At 36.1% G+C, this 22457-nt stretch overlaps 1 protein-coding gene across 1 annotated transcript in view; it reads left to right on the top strand.

Moving 5' to 3' along the window:
• Window positions 1–22457, top strand: part of CTNND2 (catenin delta 2) — a 912708-nt gene that overhangs the window by 422856 nt on the left and 467395 nt on the right. The window contains exon 6 of the mRNA XM_027869022.1: window positions 7140–7704. Within this exon, the coding sequence (XP_027724823.1) occupies window positions 7140–7704 (565 nt within the window). The remainder of the gene's footprint in view (window positions 1–7139; window positions 7705–22457) is intronic.

Here is a 22457-nt window from a genome sequence, read left to right on the forward strand (position 1 = left end):
TTCCAACAAATCTTGCCTCTATCCCCTCCCAGGCACTCATCCTTTATAGCAAAGAATAAAAAGTTTGGGGAGGAAGTCCAGCAAAACAAACCAATATATCATCCAGGTCAAACATGACATACAATATTCCATACTTATAGTGTCCATCCCAACAAAGAAGGACTGTAGGATCATAAATCTAGAGCTAGAAAGGATCTCTGATGATCTAATCCAACACTCATTTTATAGATGAAGTACCCAAGTCCCAAGTTTAACTTTCTTATCCAAGTTCTTAGGAGGGGAATGGAGAAGAAATAATTAGAAAACAACTGGAAAGTTAAGAAGATGATATGTTCATAAAGATCATTAAATGTCAAATAGAGGAACCTATATATCATCCTGAAGATGATAGGGAGTTATCTACTGTTGTTTATTGAGTGGAGGGTGGACATAGTATGACAGAGTCAAACCTACACTTTAGAAAAAGTATTTTGGGCTCAGATTCTTAGAATCTAGCCACTGCTCAGATTTTTACAATCTAGCCAATAGCTTATAGGTGCTCAGATTCCTTAAGAGTCTGGCTAATATGGCAGATCTTTAATAAACCTTGTCTTTGGCTGAAAAAAAAATGAAAAATTATTTTGCCCACAGAATGGATGATGGAATGGGAAGAGACCTAAGCAGGGAGATGAGTCAGTCAATAAGAATTTATTAAGTGTCAGTTATATGCCAGGCATAGTGCTAAGTGCTGGGTATACAAAAGAAATGTTAACAAACATTATCTGCTCTTGAGGAGGCAGCTAGGTGACTCAGTGGATAGAGTGCTGGGCCTGGAATCAGGAAGACCTGAGTTCAAATCAGGCCTCAGACACTTACTAGCTGTGTAACCCTGGGCAAGTCACAACCTCTGTTTGCCTTAATCCATTGGAGAAGGAAATGACAAACCACTCCAGTATCTTTGCCAAAAAAAAAACCCAAAATCCCATGCCCCATGTGGTCCATGGAGTCGCGAAGAGTCAGACATGACTGAACAATTGAACAACATCAACAACCTGCCCTTGAATAGCTCACAATCTAATTGAGGAGAAAATAGGCAAACAAATATACTTGTTATAGGAAAAGTGAGCTCTATTCAAGATATATCCATGAAAAAATTCTCAGTTGGAAGGCACTAGAATTAAGAAAGGCCTCTTGTAGAAAGTGGGGTTTTAGCAGTGGGGGTTTAGCAGATAAGATTATTCAGACATAGGGGACAGCCTGAGAAAATTCTTGGAGCCAAGAGGCCTAATGTCTTCTTCATGGAGCAGCCAGGAGGTCAGTGCTGTTAGATCAAAAAGTACTTGAAAGGGTATGAGGTTTGAGAAGACTGGGGGAGGAGGACAGCATGGCAGGCTATGAAAAGCATTGAACGCTAAATAGAGAATTGTGTATTTGATCCAAGAGGTGATAGAGAGCCACTGGAGTTTATTAAATATGAGGGTGTTTTTGTTAAACCAGCACTTTAGGAAAATCTCTGGCTGCTGAATGGAAGATAGACTGGAGTAGGGAGAGACTTATGGCAGGAAGACTAACCAGCAGGCTATTGCAATAGTCTAGCAATGATGACGATCTGCACTGAGGTAGTAGCATACCAGAGGAGAGAAGGGAGCATTTTCCAGAGATGGTATGAAATTGAAACTGATAGATTTGGTACCAGATTGGATATGGAGGATGAGAGATAGTGAGGAGTTAAGGATGAAAGGTTGCAAACCTGAGGGACTGGGAGGAAGGTATTTTTTTTTTCTGTACACAAATAGAGAAGGGAACATTTAGGAGGAGGAGGGTGTAAAGGAAAAGATAATGAGTTCAGGTTTGGATATGTTGAGTTTAAGCTGTCTACTGAACATCCAGTCTGAGAAAGGTAGTCAGAGGTGCAAGACTGGATTTCTACAGAGAACTTAGTGCAGAATAGATAGATTTGAGAATCATCAGCAGAGAGATGTAAGTAAATCTATGGAAGCTGTTGGTTCAGAAAATGAAGTTGTATAGAAAGTGAATAGTAAAGGACCCAGGACTGAACCCTGTGGAATGTCCCTGATTAATGGGCATGATGAGGATCCAGCAAAGGATACTGAAAAAGAACAGATAGGTAGTAAGAGGACTAGGAGAGAATGGTGTCCTGAAAACCTAAAGAGAAGAGATTATTGCAATTATCTAAGCAACAAGAAATAATGGTCCACAAAGGTATTGAGAGTGGACACAAGGAAATATACATGAGAGATGTTATGAAAGTAGAAATGGCAAGATTTGGCAACAGATGGGATATGTGGGATGAGTGAGACTGAGGAATCAAATATGACACTGAAATTGTAACCTTGGGTGATTGGAAATATAGTAGTGCCCTTGACAATAAGAGGAAAGTTTAACAGAGGGGGCTGTTTTGGAGGAAAGATAATGTGTTCTGTTTTTGACGTTTTGATCTGTTACAGATGTCCAAAAACAATTGGTGATGTAATCGTTCAGTTCAGGAGAGACACTGGGGCTACAAATATATGGTTCTTGGAATTATCTGTGTAGAGATGTTAACTGAACACGTGGAAACTGATGAGATCATTAAGCAAGATAGTATAGAGGGAAAAGTGGAGAGAGTCTAGGGCACAGCCTTGGGAAAGAGTCCCAGTACTATACTGGTAAATGTTCAGCAACCTGCTCTCCAAAAAAAAAAAAAAGTACCAACAACACAGTTTTAGGTTTAATCCACATTATCAACCTTCTCCATTGCTTTCTTAAGCCTAAAAATTAACAGAACAATAAATCTAGTCCAAATCTGTTGCATTTGCCAATTTTCAAGCTATAAATACTCACAATGAAAATTTAACAATCTGCTCTCCTAAGCTGGTTAGATCTGACTCCAGCACAACCCTGACAGAACACCTACAGTTAATGGGTATGACATAGCTGAAGAAACTCCAAAAAAGACATACAAGGAGAAGTCAAACACGATGAAAACCAGGAGAGAAGAGGGTCTTGACAACACAGAGGAGAGTATCCAAGATTAGGTGATCAACAGTTTCAAATACTACAGAATTTAAGTTCCAGGAAGATAGGGACTGTTACATTTTTGTCTTTGCATCCCAAAAGCCTACCATAAAGTAAAAAAAAAAAAAAGAGGGGGAGGAATATTTTATAAATGCTTTTTAATCAAATTTAATTGAATCAGCTCCCTAAGGTCCCTTCAATCCTAAATACTATGATCCTAAGAAAATACATTTGTCCCATTTGGCAAGAGCTTGAAGAGCAGGGAGAGGAATAAAAGGAGTTGCATTCTCACTGCACTTTAGTTTCTTTAACTGTAAAATAAGGAGTGTGGACGGGATGACATCGAAGGTCCCTTCCAACTCTAGTTCTGTGATCCTAAGAAGATAAAGCTGGGAATGCAGGGCTCAGCCAGATTTTGGAAATGCTAGTTGAAACCTTTATGTTCAGTAGGCAAATAAAGAACCATTAATGGCAACTTGAAGTGATATGAGTCTATCCCAAAGCTCCCCCTCTGCCTCTCTCCCTTTTTGGCTGCTTGAAGTCCTTTACACACAGAATATTAGTCTGGCCAAAGTAAGATAGATGGACTGAGTTGTCAGGGAAATTGATTTTCTAGGACTTAGTAACTAATGAGAATGGTTTGAAGATAACACCCAAATTTTGAACAAAGCAGAATGGATGAATTTGAACAATTAATCATTCTTTAAAAAACAAATAAGGAAAAAATAGTCATTACAGTCCCAAAGTGTTTGAAGGCATAAGTAAAGACCTGCTGCCTTCCTCATAGAAGTGCTACAAGGAAAACACAAATGTTAAAGTGCTATACAGATGTGAGTCATTTGGAGTACATAGTCTATATATAGTAAGTGGCTGTCATCTTCTTTGATCTCTCTCTTTCTCTCTCTCTCATAAAAGGGTAACATGAATGGGTGGAGAAGCCAAGTGGGAAGAGGAAAAAAAAATACTCCTTATCCATTTGTAATATGGTTTAAAAAAAAAAAGAGGAGAGAATTGGGAGTGAGAGACTTGAATTCAGATTTTATCTCTACTACACACTACTCACATGGCCTTTGTAAGTCATTTAACTTCTGGATTCACCTTTTTCACATTGTTAAGTGAGGGCTTGGACAGAAATGATTCCTTCTTCTTCTAAATCTGAGAACCTATGAATGAGGTGATGGCAAGTATATCAGCTTTATCAGAACCTGGTGTTCTTTCCCCTTCTAGTTTTTCTCTGAGCCACTACCCACTATTACATAAATCACTGAATGAATAGGATGATAGTTTTTCCTTTTCTCAGCAACAAAGTATAGGTGGATTATTTCTCAATAATTTGTATAATGGGACTGACTGTAACTAAAAACAATTGTATAAAATATTGAGCTTTGTCATCTTTAGCATGGAAACACTATGGTCCAAAGTATGGTTCAATAAATTGGATAGTTCAATAAAGTAAAAATTACCATGTTTTCTATTATAAATCAGATCTATATCTATATATATAATATATATGCATATTATATATATGATATATCTATAGATATATTTAAATATGTAGTAGAAGGAGTATTACAGGTTACCAAATTGGATACTTCACGTTGCAATGTGCTGTATCATGTTTTAGGATGTGAGTTTCAGGATACTGTTATAAAGCATGCAAGAACAGATTTTGAAAACCTGTTTGCTGGCCCAAAATTTCATTCACCTACCTCTCTCCATGGAAATTTCTGCTTTACCTGTGCTTGCTACAATCCTATTTTCTACCTTCATCAGATTTCTGTCATCAGCTGCACACAAGTTAATCTCTGTAAAGGAGGTGGTGAGAAGGCTCTCAGAGGGGCCATGTTTGGTGTTCATCAGACACCAGGGAAACTGGCACTTCTAACTGTTTCACCGTTGTATGCTACTTGGACTCCTGTGGATGTGAAGGACCAATACTGTTGTAAATAGAAATGTGCAGAAAGGAGGTCATTTATGCTCTGCTCCTGGTGTGACCCTGAGTTTCCATTTAAAACTTTAGAAACAGTAGCTCATCAGAGCTGCAAATGGATATGACCTGGGAAGGTATGCTTCATACAGGCTCTTAGGATCATAGTTTTATGACTGGCACCTCAGAGGTCATCTAATATAACCCCCTTATAGAATAGGAAACTTCTATAAGTCATGAAAAAGTGGTTAACCCATGTTCACAAACCTAGCTGGGAAGTGAGCCCAGGGCCTTTGATCCCCAGTGTCAAACTCTTTCCCATGTATCTAGCCTAGAAAATTGAGTAGGGGAAAAATCTGACTCGGAATTATTCCCCAAAATAATTCTGTGTGAAAATAGGGCATCTCCCTTAGGTTGAAGGTGGGTGCCCTGAAGCTGAAATCCACTTGAATCAAAAATGGTACCCAAGCTATCCAAACCAGATACTTAGGCAGGGCATTTAAAGATGGATCTTTTGCCTGGTGAGCATATCTGAATAATTCTTCTACGTGAAGGATTCTTTTGTTTTCTTTTGTTTTTTGAGTTGGAGAAGAGCAGAGTTCAGTATTTACTATAAGAACTTGTTTCAACAAAGTACTCAGTTGTCTCATACTCCAAAGTATTGCCATTAGAGGATCTTAATGTTATTAATTTAACAACCACTGATCATCCTCTAAACCCAAGAATGCATATTCTATTATTTACCCTTCCAAAAAGAGCTCATTAACATAACTGAAACTTTTCATAAGAAGCTTCTGCTGAGGATTCTATCTGTAAGTCTGTCTGTGTGACTCTCTGTCTCTGTCTCTCTGTGTCTCTCTCCCCCACCCCCATCCCATCCTCCCCATCTGGTCTTCCCTTTATCTGTCTGCCTGTTGCCCTTATTCACAATTTCCTGTACTCCACTCTTTCTCCCATTCCAGCTCCAGCTCCCTTTCTTTCTCCCCACACAACCCCTTCTCCACCTTATCGTCTCCTTAGGGGGAAAAAAAAAAAAAAACTTTTGCTCCTTCACAGAAAGCTAGATCTAAGACCTCCAGCACAGAAGTGGTTGACAATTCTCTGTTTTCATTGGAATGCAAATGTGCCCCTGGACTAGATTCAAGGAAAGTGCTTCCTCTTCCAATCCTTCTCTCCAGCTCCACCCCAGTCCTTGTTTTCTTTTGTGCCGGTGTAAATAAATAAGAGGCAACTGGCTTTCAATCTGAAGACACAGCTGCAGGGGGCTCTTAAAGAGAGCTAGTGAGAGGGAGAGAAAGCTCTTCTCATGCAGAAGCTCAGAAAGATGTGGAGCTGAGTTTTCAAATGTAGGGAAGGCTGATTTTTCACCCTCTTTTCATGTCACAATTTCTCTGATTCCTGCTGCATCATATATAGAAGGCAGAATAGAATGTCTTTGTTTTGACTTTATCTTTAGAAATGATTTTCAGCTTTACTCGTCCAAAAGGAAGAATCCTCGATGAGTAAAGCAGCCGAATAAACTCTGAGAAGTATGGTTACTCTTGGGGTGCTCTTCAGATAAGTATACAACTTGGTTGGTTGAGAGGGCAGAAAATTTGCAAAGGGAAATGCCCCTTAAAGAAAGATTTAATGCTTGAGTTTCTTGTTGAGATTAACTAATGAATGAAGAGACTTTAAAAGTGTTTGATGGTCTGCAGAAATCTACAGATTATGACTAATGCAAATGCTTTCACTTCAGGGTGAGAAACATCTCAGCTGTGTAATCAAATATATACATACATAATATATATATGTATACACACATCTATATATACACATGTGTGTATGTATATATACATATATGTAAATAATTTGTCAAGCCATTTTTTTCTTCTGAAGCATGCATTTGTGACTTTACTGTCTCCTAAAAATGCTACTACTTTTACAGGTTAAAAGTTGCTTGCCTTTTAATCCAATACACAATTAATTTGCTTTAAAACTACAAAATGTTCCAAAAGTCTGTAATGCATTTTTTAGCTTTAATAGCTTAAAATTGTACTAAAACCTTTGGGATACCCTGTATTTTGATCAGAAGTTTTCCTGATCTGATGAAAGTTGTTTTTCTGCGTCAAGGGGGTTAAATGTATATGGAAGCATTTTTTGCTTTACGCCTTCCTCAAGTTGTGTTTTCTTTCCCTTCCCCCCCCTCCCATCCCCTCTCTCTTCTTGACTACAGGGCACAACTAGCCGAGCAGCCCATTTAGCTGGATCTGAACCCTCTCAATCACATGCTGCCTCTCAGTCAAGAGAGTCCTTTGTGCCGAGCCATGGGAGCGCGTTCCATTTGCCTGACTCCCAGCATTCTTCAGCCCTTTATTATTCCAGCTCCACTCTGCCAGCACAGAGAGTGAGCTCTCCCTTGTCCATGCAGCAGGTAGGCTCTCCCACAAAGCTCCAGCGGGTGGGGTCAGCCTCAGAGAGCACTGGATACAGCACCACACAGCGGGTCTCCTCTCCTAAGCAGTCTCCAAGCCGTCTAGCCAAGTCATATAGCACCAGCTCACCCATCAATATTGTTGTGTCTTCAGCTGGACTTTCTCCTTCCCCAATACGTGTGACCTCTCCACCAACCATCCAGTCTAATATTTCATCCTCTCCTATTCATCAGCTAAGCTCAACCATTGGCACTTATGCTACCCTATCTCCTACAAAACGTCTAGTCCACACGTCAGACCAGTACAGCAAGCATTCACAGGAACTGTATGCCACTGCTACCCTTCAGAGACCTGGCAGTCTGGCAGGTAAACCAATTTAACTTCTAATCTTCATGCTTTACTGTTGTTTTCTAAAAGACGTGTTTGGTCTAGAATGTTGGTCACCTGTGTACATTGTGAATTTGTATGAGCAGTGGTGGGAAACAGCTGTGCTTCAACAAAGTTTCAGCTTGTGGGTATGATGTTATCAGCTCCCAGTCAGTATCTGTATCAAATAGAAAATGTGAGAAGTACCCCAATGTGAAAGCACTGTTGGCTCTTTGGAAGCTCTTTCCTAGGCTTTTGAAATGAAATTTTATTTTGTTTCAGTTTTAATGAAAAGGATAAGACATGAATTTTAGAAAAATCTGGTAAAGATTCATGAGACTGAATTTTGGTGTCCAAAAAAAAATCTCATATTAAAACTCCCTTTGTTATTCATATATCATGTTTTAATTTAGTTTAAGCTACTCAGAAAATCAAAGTACTGTCAGCAGCTGACACTGAATTTAAATATACTTTAGGCTACAGAAAAAAAAAGGAGCTAGTAAGAAGTTATCAGAAATTTTTAATGTACCGAGAAGTTAAAAGCATTGCTCTAAATCCATAATAAGGTTTTAAAGAAAGAAATGTGATTGGTGCTGATCTCTACTGAACTGGATGTTGATGTCCCTCTATAGAGACCAGGCTGGCATTGATGATTCATTTTTGAAAGCACTATTTGATCTGCTTAGACAAGATAATGTTGTTGAAAGACTAACATTTTGCCTTTTGAAACATTTGACAACTAACTGTTTAAGGTGTAGTTTTTTTTTTCTCTTATAAGATCATTCTACAATTTCATCACTATAGGAACAGATGCTGTGCTCATAAGTTTTCTTTCTTGACATAAATAGATGAATGTAAGATAAGTATGAAAAAAAGAATTTGTTGCATAAATGAGACAGGTGTCCAAGAATCTTTTTCTTCATCACATAACAATTGTCAATATGCCCTACCTTAACATAAATAACAGTGTGCAAGCCTGGGATTTCAGTGTCCAAGAATTAAAATCAGTTTATTGAAATGAAAATACTTCCTCTTATTTTACTTTTCCAAATGAGAAAAGGTTAAGGATGCTTTCTCACTGTAGGAATCACAAAATTTTGCAACTGAATATCCCTTAAGTAATCTAGTTCAGCAACTTTCTTTTGCAGATGAGCAAACTGAGGCCTAGAGAAATTAAGGAATTTGCAAGGTCACATTGCAAAGCCAGAACTAGAACCCAGGTCTCTTCACTCTTATCCTTCAGTTCTTTGCTCTTTACCACATGGTAGTTGAACTAAGGGAAGCCAGTCAGAGATGTAAATATTCCCAAACACTTTCTATGTATATATAGGTGGTTGTTTATAGAGCTAGCTATGAAATATATAAATTGAACCCTATCTTTTTTGTTCTGTCTTTAATTTTTAGAAATTTCTTGATGCATTTTTCTACACAAGCCACTTTTCAATAACTCTCCACCCTTCTAAGAAGAAATTCCCTGAAAAAAACAGTATAATGTTTGTTAACAGAAAGGAGAGACACCCTTTAACTTTGACAGGTGGTAATGATATTGACCATCATATTTTATCAGAGTTTTGTTGTCTAAGTAGATTCAATATGCTTTATGGAAGTTATTATATATTTTTAAAAATTGCTTTCTTCACTCAGCATCATTTCCTATGTCTCTCAGAATTCTTCATATATATCAGTCCTTATGACTCAGCAATCTTCTATTACTTTCATATATCATAAAACTGACCATTCACCAATTTTGACTCTATCCTACTTTTAAAGTGTATTTATTTCTTCACAAATGGTGGTACTTTGTCAAACTGCTATAGGTATGATCTAATTTTCCTAGTGATTTTTTTTTAAGTCTATGACATTTTCAAAAGAAGTCTCTCAGTTATTTTTGTCATCTTGGATCTTGGCAATGAAGACAAGGCAGGAATGGGATAGAGGCAGGACAAATGGTTTCATTAGACATAAAAGGAGACTGGCAGATACCATATGTCAAACAAACAAGAGGTCAGTGCAAAAAGATAAGCCAGAACCCTTAGGAGCTAGTAATTACTGAAAGTTCAAACAAACAAAGGGTTAAGTCCAGTAAATTGATTGAAGTAAGGATTGTGAATTTAGATTAGGAGATAGAGGAATTAAAAAAAAATGAGGGAGAGCATAGCAGTATTGAGGAGAAGAAACCTAAGCTGAAGGTTTGGATAACAAGGCATCAGGAATCTAGACTTAAGAAGTTAGGATCTATGCACTGTGTACTAGCAACAACAAAGGAGCTTAGTGATAGGAAGGAAGAAAAAATAAACCTGCTTTTTGAAGCACAGACATGCTATATTCTTCTTGCTCAAAGTCATAAACTAGCCTTCAAAAAATATTTCAGATCAACAGGTATCTATTAAGTAACTGCCATTTTGTGGGTGACACAAAAGTGAGATGGTTTCTGTCTTCAATGAGCTTATAACCAATTAGGCAGATACAACACATGCTGGGGCCAGCTGGCCAGAGAAGGGGACTTAATTCTACATAGATTTAGGGATGATGAGTGGAATCTTAGAGCAGCACTTTTTCCAGTTGCAATGATAATATTAATTTGATTATTTTTCCCCTGACTACTGAGTAAGAAGTACAAAGTGTGGAAGGAGTTGGCATTCAGGGAGGATATAATTTGTGTCAGCAGGGCAAATCATAAAATGCCTGTGCTAGTGTCCTGAGATGACATAAAACATGGTTTAGAGGTCTGTGACTGGTAAGATATAGAGGACTGAGGTAGAAATTGACTCACCCTGGAATTAGAACCAAAGCTGAGGGGATTGATTTCTATAGTTACATTTGAGGGAACAGTTATATTTTCAATTGTGTAACAATTTATTGTCTTGGTAAATTGTTGGGATCCCTGAAAGTTTATATAACTTACCCAGGGTCCCATCCTCTTTATGTGACAGAATGAGATTTGAACAGAGCTTTTTCTGATTCTGAGGCCTCAATCTACCACTGATACACTTTCCTCACAAAAGCCTAGTGCAGTAGGTAGTGGAAACACTATTACTCCCATTATACAGATGACGAATCTAAGACTCAGAGAGTGAGTTACCCCATGCCATAAAGCTGGTTGGTGTTAAAAGGAACAATGATTGGAACATTGCTATCTTCTGACTTTTTCCACTATTCCATGTTGGGGATAAATTCTTGTTCCTTCTAATGAGTATGGTCAGGGAAAAATTAATGAATATAACTGGCTAAAGTAAAAGAGTAAAGATGAAGTAAACCAAGCAGTTTCTGATATTTCCCTTCTTGGAATATTTTTGATAAGTAAGAAGCATGTCTTGTAGGACAGGTTTGCAAACTGCATGCTTGATGATGTCATAAGGGAGGTTGCTATCTGTATAGCAACTGCTATACAGATTTCATTTGACTGCTGCTATCCTCAGTAAAGACTAGAATTGCAGTTCTTATCACCAAAGCTTTATACCCCTTCTCTTATATTTTTCCCAGAATTCCCCTAATTTCTGCCACTATATGCCATGTTTACCAGCAAGTAAAAAGACTGAATTTGACCATGGATGATTTTTTTTTAATTCAAAATACCCTTAATTTTAAGTCTGTAATGGTTATTTAAGTATTCTAAAGTGTTTATATTATACAATTGCATTATTTAAACATTGTTTTTTTTTCAGTCCAGTGCTTTTTGATCAAAAAATTAGCTCATTATCTCTGCATGATATCTTTGTTGCATCAAATGTTGTATCCTCATTTTAGATATGAGCAAATTGCTCCATGGAGGAAGTTTGTAAATTGTTCAAGCTCATAATTCAAGTCTATGATAGATCCAAGAATCCAGCGTTATATACTTGAAATCAGAATAGCTGCCTTAAGTTGGTCTCTCTGAGTTATTTGTTATATTGCCTTTGTACACAGTAGGTGCTTAATACATATTTTTTAATTGAAATTTAATACTATAAAAATTTTTGTATTTGCTAACCTGCTGAATTTTCTCCCTAGCTGGTAGTTAACACAAAACAATATCTTGAAAATAAGTATGTTGGTTGGAGTAGTGGTTTAGAGCTATAAAACATGTGTCCCACAGGCCATAGGCCATGGCAACACTCCTGAGTGCCGTGAAACCAGAATAAAATGTAATTGGGAAATATTCAACCAAAATAAATTTAAAAATATAGTAAAGCATAGATAATACTAATCTGTGGTATTCTAAGTAAAAATATGGCCCACAGGAATCTCTATGTATGGTTTAGTGGCCCCCTCTTTCTAATTGATTTTGACACCACTAGTTAAAGGTTTCTTCCTGCTTTAAAATACTCCTTGTATGCTACAGGTACATTTATCTACCTATTTCTAGAAATCAGAAATTTATTGGTAGGAGTTGGTTACAGTGATGTCCTTACTACAGTTGTCTACACAGAAAACCCTGAAAAGCACTTTCCTTTTTCAGAGATCTTTCCAGATACTGAGGTAGACCTCAGAATCTTGACTACTTCAGAAAATATTAGGTAGAAAGTAGCCTTAGATAATTTGAATTCCTTTGTTACAACCAATGTTCTTTTAGGATTTCCATTGTCTTCTTAGAGAATTGAGGGAATTTGGACAAGTAGTTTATTGTGGGAATTGAGTTGAACCACACTGACTCCATCTTGTTTCTGGAGTTAGCTCAGTTCCCTTTCTTTTCATTTATGGGTCTAGTCCAAATTCTGTCTTGTGAGAAAACATTATTCAGTTGTGGGGATTAGGAGGAAACCTTATTGCATTGTTTGAACCTAGCTTTGGGAACCTGGGAAGCTCTACCTGCTGTTTATAGACCTTTGACTAACTGACCAAAAACCCAGTCAGACCCAAAGATTGATGCAGGAAATTTTCTTACAATTATATATTTCATACAACCCATATGTCTTGTCTGAAAATTGTACTCATCAATCAGTTATTGTTTCCATGTTCCTTTGATTGTTTACAGATACTTGGAAGAGTGAGATTCCTCTTTTTTCTGATTTCAGGAAATTGCACCTGTTCACTATCTCTTTCCCAACTTAGAAAGTCCCTAATCTTTCCTCCAAATACAAATAAGATTACCTAATGTATCCTGGTTAATTGTTTTTTTTTTTAGTCAGTTGGTCTTATTTGATTGTTTTTAACGTATAAAAATCTGTCACCCCCATATTCGGGGTCCAGTGCCAAAGCTGAGGAAGGTGACTAGTACTGATTTCTTAGGCAACTGATACGCATTGCTTAGTAAATCAATAGGCTCAGAAGTTCAAACGTTTGTTTCCTCAGTTTTTCCATCTTTTACCTACCCCACTTCTCATTTCTCCCCTTAGAACCCTCCATAAATAATGATCATTTATACCTCTCCATCTTAGGGGTTAACAGAAGAACCATACCACTATTCTCTAGACTACTTTTTATTCTCCAAATTCCACTTGCACTTATTAAAATATTTCTTTCTGATTTGTCTCAGCAATCTACCTGTTTTATTAAATCATTTGGCATTATTTTTTTCTTTGTATGGGCTGATTCTATCTATCTTCATGACTAGGCCCAATAAGCTAACAAAATATAGATTACAACTATTTGGCCTGGATGTATCTAAGATGCACCTGCCAAAGTAAAGACCAGGAGAATTTTGAAGATTTAAGGAGTCGCAAGCACTTTGAGGTAGTTTTGAGGCTTTAAGCAGAGGAGAATGTCTTCACAGTTCTCTGGCACAAGCCTTTGTGTCCCTTCCTTTCCTATTCACCAGTAGCTGTCACAGACTATTACATATTTATTCTCATGGAATATCATGCATTTACTATTTTCAACCCCTATATTTATTTTATGTTTTAAGCCATTATGAAACTTGTTGTTTTTGTATTTGTAACACAGTTCTGTCTAAAGAAAATAGATGGACACAGTAGGCCTCAAAATTAATTCTAATGTTAGCTAACCACTATAGATTTCAAAATATGGATACTTTATTTGTTTTTTCCAGTATGTTTTAAATTATATGTGTCTTTTATAAAATTCATATTTGGGTATTTTAAAAAATTCTTTAGAAAGGTATGAAGATATAAACATTAGTTTTGTGTGGTTATGGTTTTTGTTCCTAGTTTTTCATGATTCCAAAAAGATATTAAAATATTTTATATGAATATTGTAAAAGTGTTGTTACTTTTCAATGGATGAAAGAATCAAATCATAACTGCATTTAAAAAAGGCAAAGCATGTTTCTAAAGAGATAGAGCAGCACACTGTCATTTTTCTTGCTTTTTTTCTTTTATAAAAATTTATTTATTTTTAGTTTTCAACATTCACTTCTGTAACATTTTTGAATTCTATATTTTCTCTGTTTCCCTTCTCTCCCCCTTCCCATGATGGCAAACAATCTGATATCGTCAATGCATGTACAATCATACTAAACATATTTCCACATTAGTCATGTTGTAAACAAGAATTAGAACCAAATGGAAAAACTACAAGAAAGAAGAAACAAAAAAAAAGAGAGAGAAAGTAGTATGCTTTGATTTTCATTCAGACTCCATAGTTCTTTGGATGTGGATGGCATTTTCCATCATGAGTCTTTTGGAATTGTCTTAGATCATTGCATTGCTGAGAAGTGCTAAGTCTATCAAAGTTGTTCATTTCACAATGTCACTGTTTCCGTATACAATGTTCTCCTGGTTCTGCTCACTTCACTCAGCATCAGTTCATGTAAATCTTTCCAGGGTTTTCTGAAGTCTACCTGCTCATCATTTCTTATGGAACATATGCCACATTCACATGCCACAACTTGTTTAGCCTTTCCCGAGTTGATGTGCATCCCCTCAATTTTCAATTCTTTGCCACCACAAAAAGAGCTGCTATAAATATTTTTGTACGTGTGGGTCCTTTTCTCATTTTTATGATCTCTTTGGAATACAGATCTAGATGTGGTATTGCTGGGTCAAATTGCTGGGTACGCACATTTTTATAGCCCTTTGGGCATAGTTCCAAATTGTTCTCCAGAATGATTGCATCAATTAACAACTCCATCAAAAATGCATTAGTGTTCCAGTTTTCCCATATCTTCTCCGATATTTATCATTTTCCTGTTTCATTTTCCTTGCTTTTAATGAAAGACTAGTAATAAAATTAGGTGATTCTCATAGTTCATTATGTTATCAAAATCTGATATTATAAGCAGTTAACAAATTTGTAATATATTATTAAAACATATTATATACATAATAATATACAAATATAAATTATACATTATAAATTTATATAAATTATGGATAGTTTAATACAAGGGCATTCATTTATTTGTTGCAATCTGCTTTCTTTTTTAAAATCTTCATGTGAACTTGTCAAACTGCTTTCATTGTAGAGAAGTCAGGGTAATCTGTTGAAAATAGAAAAGTAGATTTATTTAAATCACTTATAGTTTTGCGTTTGTCATTTAAATTGCCATGTTTCTACATGTTCTAGTACATATTTACATAAGCATATGTGCATATTTTTATACATTGGCATAGACACGTGTAGCTTTAAAGGTATCTTGAAGTTTAAAGATGTCAGTGTAAACTGAAGATTATCACTTTAGTTATGTAGTATTTATGATAGCATAATCATATAACCTGTTTTCTAAAAAGGAAATAAAAAGCACATCATTATTTCTAGGTCACTCTCCTGCCAACACTATTGATAGTTACAACTAGGACATTATAAAATCTTGACAGTTGGAAAGGACTTGAGTGGTTACATGATCCAGCCAAGCTAAATCCTCCCCACAGCTTCCTCAGCAAGCATTCATCCAGGCTTCACTTGAGATGTCTAGTAACTGTGAGCTTATGACCTTTTTTAGGTAGATAAATCCATTTTGAACAGTTCTAATAGGCTTGGTAAGGAGTTCTCATTCTTTGTAAATGAAAGCTGCCTCCTGGTCACTTCCATACATTTATCCTAGCTCTTCCATATTTGGTCAGGCAAAACAATTTGCCTTGTCCTGAAATCTGGTCTTCTTTCCACAATGTCATACTCCCTTTTTGGATTGCAGCAGAACAAGTACAATCCCTTTTATTGATAGGGACAACTATTGCATTAACTGGTGTGGCTCTTGTCACATTATTAGCTCAAATTGAGCTCAGTCTTTTTCACATGAATTTCACTCTAGTCAAATCTCCCTCATTGTATTTTTATATTTGTTGTTGTTTTCCTCCTTTAAATCTAAGTGCAAGACTGAAATTTGTTAGGGTTAAATGGATCAATTGCAGCCCACTGTTACAACTTATTGAGAGCTTTTTAGGTCCAAAATCTGGCATATATTATTTTAGCTATCCCTATTATCTTTGCGTTTATTCAAGTTACTGTTAAAAAATGTTGAACAGAGCTAGGCCAAGAACAAAACCTGGGGAATCTCAATAGAGATTTCCTTTTGTAGCCATTAATAGATGAATCAACACTTATGTGATCAGATCAGGTCTAGATCCATCCAATGTATTATCATCATGATCACATCCCTCCATCTTTTCCTCTGAGTTTCATCAGGATTATGTATCTTTGGTTCGATAAGACATTTAACAGTGTCCAGGGCATTATTAATGCTTTAATCATCTCCCTCTAGTTTGCTGGGATTCCAGTCCCTAACATTTCATCAGATATTTCTTGAACAGCTACTAGAAACTTGCTTGATCTAATACTAATAATTCACATTTATATGGTACTTCATGATATATGAAACTTTTTCCTCACAATAACCCTATATCAGTCCAGTAAATTTTTTAAAGGAAGAAATTATCATGAATTGTTAAATAATTCCATTCTTGCTTATAGTTATCATTTCTTCCTTAAATTCTCATAAACCATTCCTTTAAAAAATTTATTCTAAACTTTTTTATGGTTGTTTCAAGCTCTCTAGCTTGAGGAATCCTCTTCAGCTTCTTTCAAAAATTGAATAATATCAACTTTAGTCTCGTGTCAGTTTTCTCTTGTATAGTAGCTCTTCATAAGTCATTTAAAAAAAACTGTTGGCCTCATATCTTTTCATCATCCTTGAGTGTAGTTTGACCTATCCAAGGGACTTAAACTCATTGAGGAAATCTAGGTATTTTCTTTCCATCTTCCAGTTTATCTTGATTTTTAATTTCCTATTAACTTTATTTTATCTATCCTTAGTTTGAAAACAATTCTACTCTACAGAGAAAATGGAAGCAGAATATATAATTCTATAGTTCAATTATTTCTCTGACACCAATTATCACTTTCCCATCTACCTCCAAGTAAAAGCCTAATTCCATTCTTTGCCTTCTTTTTACCCCTAATGTAGCTTTAAAAATAAATTTTAGTAGCTTTGTAATATTATTATTCTCTTTAGAAAGATGATGTAGTGGATTAAAGCCTTGGACCTGGAACCAGGAAGGCCTGAGTTCAAGTCCAGTTTCTGATGTTTTATGTAACCATAGCAAGTCACAGCCTCTAGGAACCTTAGGCAATTTTCTTAGATCCATCTAATGAATATAGAGATAGGTCACCATGTGCATTGGCTGCATTCCACTAAGGAAATCATAGATCCATGAAGCATACTGTCATTTAGTTTTTCCTGTAAACTCCAACTCATTCTGAACTTAGCTATTCTTAAGCTGTTCTTACATTACTATGCTAGTCTGCTGTATTCTTCTTCAACTAACTTTCCTTATTTCCATTTCTTATACTTGTCTTCATTAAATCTGAGTTTGTGGATGAATTCCTTGTTCAGGCATATTTGTCTCTTAAGACATGGCCTTTTTCTTACTGAATGCAGTCTATTTCAGTTGCATCACCAGAATTGTGTGTTTGACATCTTTCCATATTGCTTTTGAATCTACCCCTCTTTTAGTTGCTTTAGGTTCTACCTATTGTATATCTGAACTATTTGAAATTTGATTACTTAAAAAAAGAGGATGCTGTTGTGGAAAAAAGTGCGGGTTTTGGAGTCATAAAACATGGTTTCAAAAGTTCTATCACTTATTTGCTAAATGACCATAGGCAAGTTTTAATCATGTACCATAACTAAATCCTACCGCCATGATAGTTGTGTGATCTTGATCAAATTCTAGTAATTTAATTCTTCCAGCTTATTTGGAAGAGTGTGGCATACTTCCCATCATCCTATTTTCTTTCTCTCTTTTTTTTTTCTATTTATGACTCATTCAAATGTTCACTGCCATATGTACTCTCTCAGGTTCATGATTTCAGCAATATTTACCTGTTGATGAATAATTAACTAGACAAACATATGTATCATTCCCTAATACCTACTATAAATAAGTAGCAAGGGGTATTCAAGTGCAGGACCTGATGACAGGATATCTGAGTTTTAATAACATCTCACACACTGAGGAGTTGTATTATCATGGTCAATTAAGGAAATTAAAGTTATAATAAGTTGTCTGTAAAATGAGAATGAGAATATCTGGACTCCAAAATGAAGAAGACTGTAAGGAAAATATTTTGCAAATGTTAAAGTGCCACAGTATAGATGTGCTATTATTAAAATTCAATTCAACAAATATTTATTGGAAAACTATCATATGGAAAACAAGTCTCTAGCAGCTGTTCAAGTAATATCTGTTGCAATGTTAGGCACTGGCATGCCAACAAACTAGAGAAAGATAACTAAATGATTGGGATCCATCAGAGACTATGGAAATAGATCATCTATGTTTTCACTGAAAGAACTCTTGGAGCAAGAAGGTAAACAGTCTAAATTTTTGCCTAAATTGATTCCAAGTTGAGAAGCTATATGGGAATTGAAATCTGAACCACTCATCAAGTTTTGGATCCTATTCCAATGGTTACTTATATCCAAAGAATGTGTCCATATTTTATACTCTAGAAGATCCTATAAGCAGCTCTGAGCCCTCTTTGCCTTGCTACCTTTCTTTTTTTGGGGGGGGGAGGGGGATAGGCAATGGGGTTAAGTAACTTGCCCAGGGTCACACAGCTAGTAAGTGTTATGTGTCTGAGGCCAGATTTGAACTCAGGTCCTCCTGAATCCAGGGCAAGTGCCCTATCCACTGTACCACCTAGCTGCCCCACTACCTACCTTTCAATGTGTGTATATCATCTTGAATGTCAGGAACTTAGGTCACTATGGAAATTACATTATAAAATCTTGGGAGTGGTTTTAAAGTTTCTTTACCTAAGAAAATTTGCCTTTCCTTAACAACAAGATGTGAATTGGAACCAACTCTAACTGGTACTCACAAGCCAATTGTTAAATTTTCAGTGTAACCATTTATACAGTTTTCAGGGTGAGCATTTGCACCTCAGAAATCAGCAATCAATATAAATTAGAATTTGATATATTGTTTTGTTGTTTGTCTAAACTTAAGAAAATGTTAATAATGCATAAACGTGTGTGCATAGAATATCCTCTACTGCCAGACAGAGATTGTTAAACCTTACCAAAACACCCATGTATTGAGCTATAACACTGCATACGCTCAATAGGAATGTATCAAACGGCTGAAGAAATGAAGTCATCATTACACTGGAAGCCTGATGACTGTAGGATAAATAATAATAATATAATAAATAACTGACATTTGTATAGTATTTTAAGTTTTGCAAAATCCTTCACATCTCTTGTCTCATTTGAGCCACACAATACCCTTGCAGCATGTATGTTTGTATTTATTAAGCTCATGTTAACTAAGCACCAGTTATATGGATAGTGGGTTCATAAGCACTTCAGAAGATAGGGACATACAAAACATTACTTGTTCTTGTTATTGTTATAGTTACAATTTTATTATATTACTTCAAAAAAAGATTGACTTTGTTAAGATAGGTAATCCTTCCTTTGATGCAGATCAAATTCAGACCACACATTAGTAAGTGGTCTTTGTGAGTTGATATGGCCAAAAAAATTTTTCTTCACCTAGAGGTAAAACTAGTGAGGAATCTTTCCATACTCACTAGACTTATAATTTAAGATCAGTTGGCAAATATTCTTATGAGATTAAAAAAATATTTTTAAATCCCTTGGTCATGACTTGATGGAGTAGGCCCACTATTACCCAGACATATTTTCAAATGACATCATCACAGGGCATCACTGAGCCAATTAATCAAACCTTTTCTAGTTTAGTGAGTCCTTCTTATATTTCACTGGAAGTACTCTTAGGACCCAAGGTCATCCTTATGCCATGCTGAATCTTCACAGCCAGAAAGAGAAAACCTACATATGTGCCTGCCAAATAAAATGATTTACTTATACTCAAGTTCTTTTATCTATTTTCCATGAAATTTCTAAACTGGAAGCCAAAATATTTTTCTTAAGGGGTATAGTGACATGAATGGGTATGTAAATATCACATAGAAATGGAAACAGATATAATAGCTCACTTTTTATAAAATTTTAAGGCTTATACAGCAGTTTTCCCATTACAATTTTGTAAAGTACATAGTACTAGTAGTATCATCTTCATTTTGCAGATGAGGAAATTGAGCCTCAGAGAGGTTAAATTACCTATGTTACATAATTAGTAAGTTTTGAAGCCAAAATGAGCTCAAGACTTCTGATCTCAAGTCCAAGCCTCTTTATATTTCACACTTCCCCATGCTGTCTTTCCACCAACCTTCTGGGTTTCAAAGCTTATGGAAATAAATCCCATGGAGTTTTACCAACTCATCCAAACTGATGAGGAGAATTAGAAAGCAAAGATCATGATGAGTACAGAAGCTCCCCTACTTTTATAGCCTCAGTTCCCTTTACTGTGTAAGAATTCACATCTGTGGAGCCACATGCTTGCTCTCCTTTCCCATAAACATAGAAAACTAGTTTATTGATCAGAAAAACATACTGAGGCTGTCTTTTATAGATCTGCTTTTAATCATTGGTGTTAGAAAGGAATTAAAAATTGCTTCTCCTAGCATCTGAGAGACTATTGAACCTGCGTACTCGTTTTCTGCCTCAGCTCTTTTCTTCTAGTGGAGTGGCCATAAGTGTGTGGAAAGAATGCTAAAATTACATTAAGGAAACTTGTTTTCAAAGCCCAGGTCTGCCACTTATTAACTCTATGATTTTAGATAAACTACTTAATCTCTTTGGACTACAGGGTTTGGTTTGGCTTGATTTTTCTATCTGTAAAATGATAGGCTTAAACCAGATGGTGTCTAACTTACTTTCCTGCTCTAAAGATCTACGATTCTATTCTAAGATTACTACACCTGAGCTTTTGTGTCTTATCATCAGTGAGATGTCTGCTGGGTCAGTGAAGCATCCACTATATCACAGACCCCAGTGATATTTATGCAACACAACTACATTCACACTATAAACTGACTCTTCTAGCTATGATTGACTAGAGCTGTCTGCTGTGATTAAGTGATGTGGGAGAGTGGGGAAAAAAGCAATCTCAGTGGTCAGAGCAACTGGATTCAGATCCCACCTCTCCTGGTTAGCATCTGTGTGACCTTGGGCAAGTCAGTGAAACTCCCTGGGCCTGTTTCCTCATATGTAAATGAAGGGTGGTGGTGGAATAGATTGCTTTTAAGGTCCCTTTCAACTCTTAGTTCTGTGATTTGATTGGCTACCAAAGGTAAGGAGGGTACTCTCTACTTTCTGTTATTTCTGTGCAAAAGTCTGCTGATGTCGGGGACTAAGTTCTGGAAGATTTTCTGGCATTTTGGCATCTTGAGATGTGAATGTTCTTTTATTCAAATTCTTAGGGGTTTGTTGATTTGAGGATTATGGTGGAAATTGCATGAAGTCCTAATCTATAGATTGGGGAGGAATCAAAAACATGTAAAGAAGAAAGGAAGAGGGTAAAGGGATGAGTGGTGGAAGAAAATTGAGGAAGAGAAGGGGACAATCATGTATGTGACATAAGTCATCACAGAGCTCAGAAAAATCCCATCTCCCATCTCTGTGCCTTTGTACAGGCTTCTGAGAGAATTCTATCTGTACCTCAGAATACATTTGCTTCAAGGCTCAGCTCAGGTACTACTTCTTATGATAAAAAAAAAATAAGACTTAGTCTTTCCTGATCTTCCCTCCTAACACTTCCCCCGCTGCCAGGTATTAAAGCTTTCTCCTTCCTTAAACTATTCTATATTTAATTGTGTAGGTACAAGACATATCTTCCCAGTGGAATATAAGCTTTTGAGGACATGGACCATATTTTTCTTTGTATTTCTAGTGCCTTACACATATTAGGCACTTCATAAATGTCAATTCAATAGTTCATGAATAAAATTAATGTTCATGAAAGATTTCATAATCTCTTTTAAAAAATCTTAACAAAATTGTTTGTTTCCTGAGAATTGATATAACTAAAAATCCCCAGTTTTTTTAGTAATTGTTGTCATGCATTAATATGACCTTTGCTAAGTTGTTTAAACTAGATGACTGATAAAAGACAAAAACTATAATTAACTATGGGATTTATGAAGGCAGTCAAGTTCAGCTCCTCTAGCAGGAGAATTTGAGTAATACAAATTCATACCAGTCCCTGGGAACTTCAAATCTATTGTGTCAGTCTGTATAATGAAAATAATGATATTGTCTCTTCCAATGCTCATGCACCTCAGCTCTTCCGGTTTGGTTAATTTGGCCCCATTGAGATATGTAGAGGTAATACTAAGTAGTCATTAATTCATGTGTTCATTATTAAGTACAAGACTGATTGATCATAGATCTGCTTTGCATCTAATTATTTTGTGTTTGCTACCAGCATACCAGATACAATACTTCATGAACATTCAGTAAACTTTGTTTAAAATTTTATTAAGAACAAAAATCCCTTTCTTCTCAA

The sequence above is a fragment of the Vombatus ursinus genome, unplaced genomic scaffold, assembly GCF_900497805.2.
Source record: "Vombatus ursinus unplaced genomic scaffold, bare-nosed wombat genome assembly UNPS02014791.1, whole genome shotgun sequence".
NCBI classification, from domain to species: Eukaryota; Metazoa; Chordata; class Mammalia; order Diprotodontia; family Vombatidae; genus Vombatus; species Vombatus ursinus.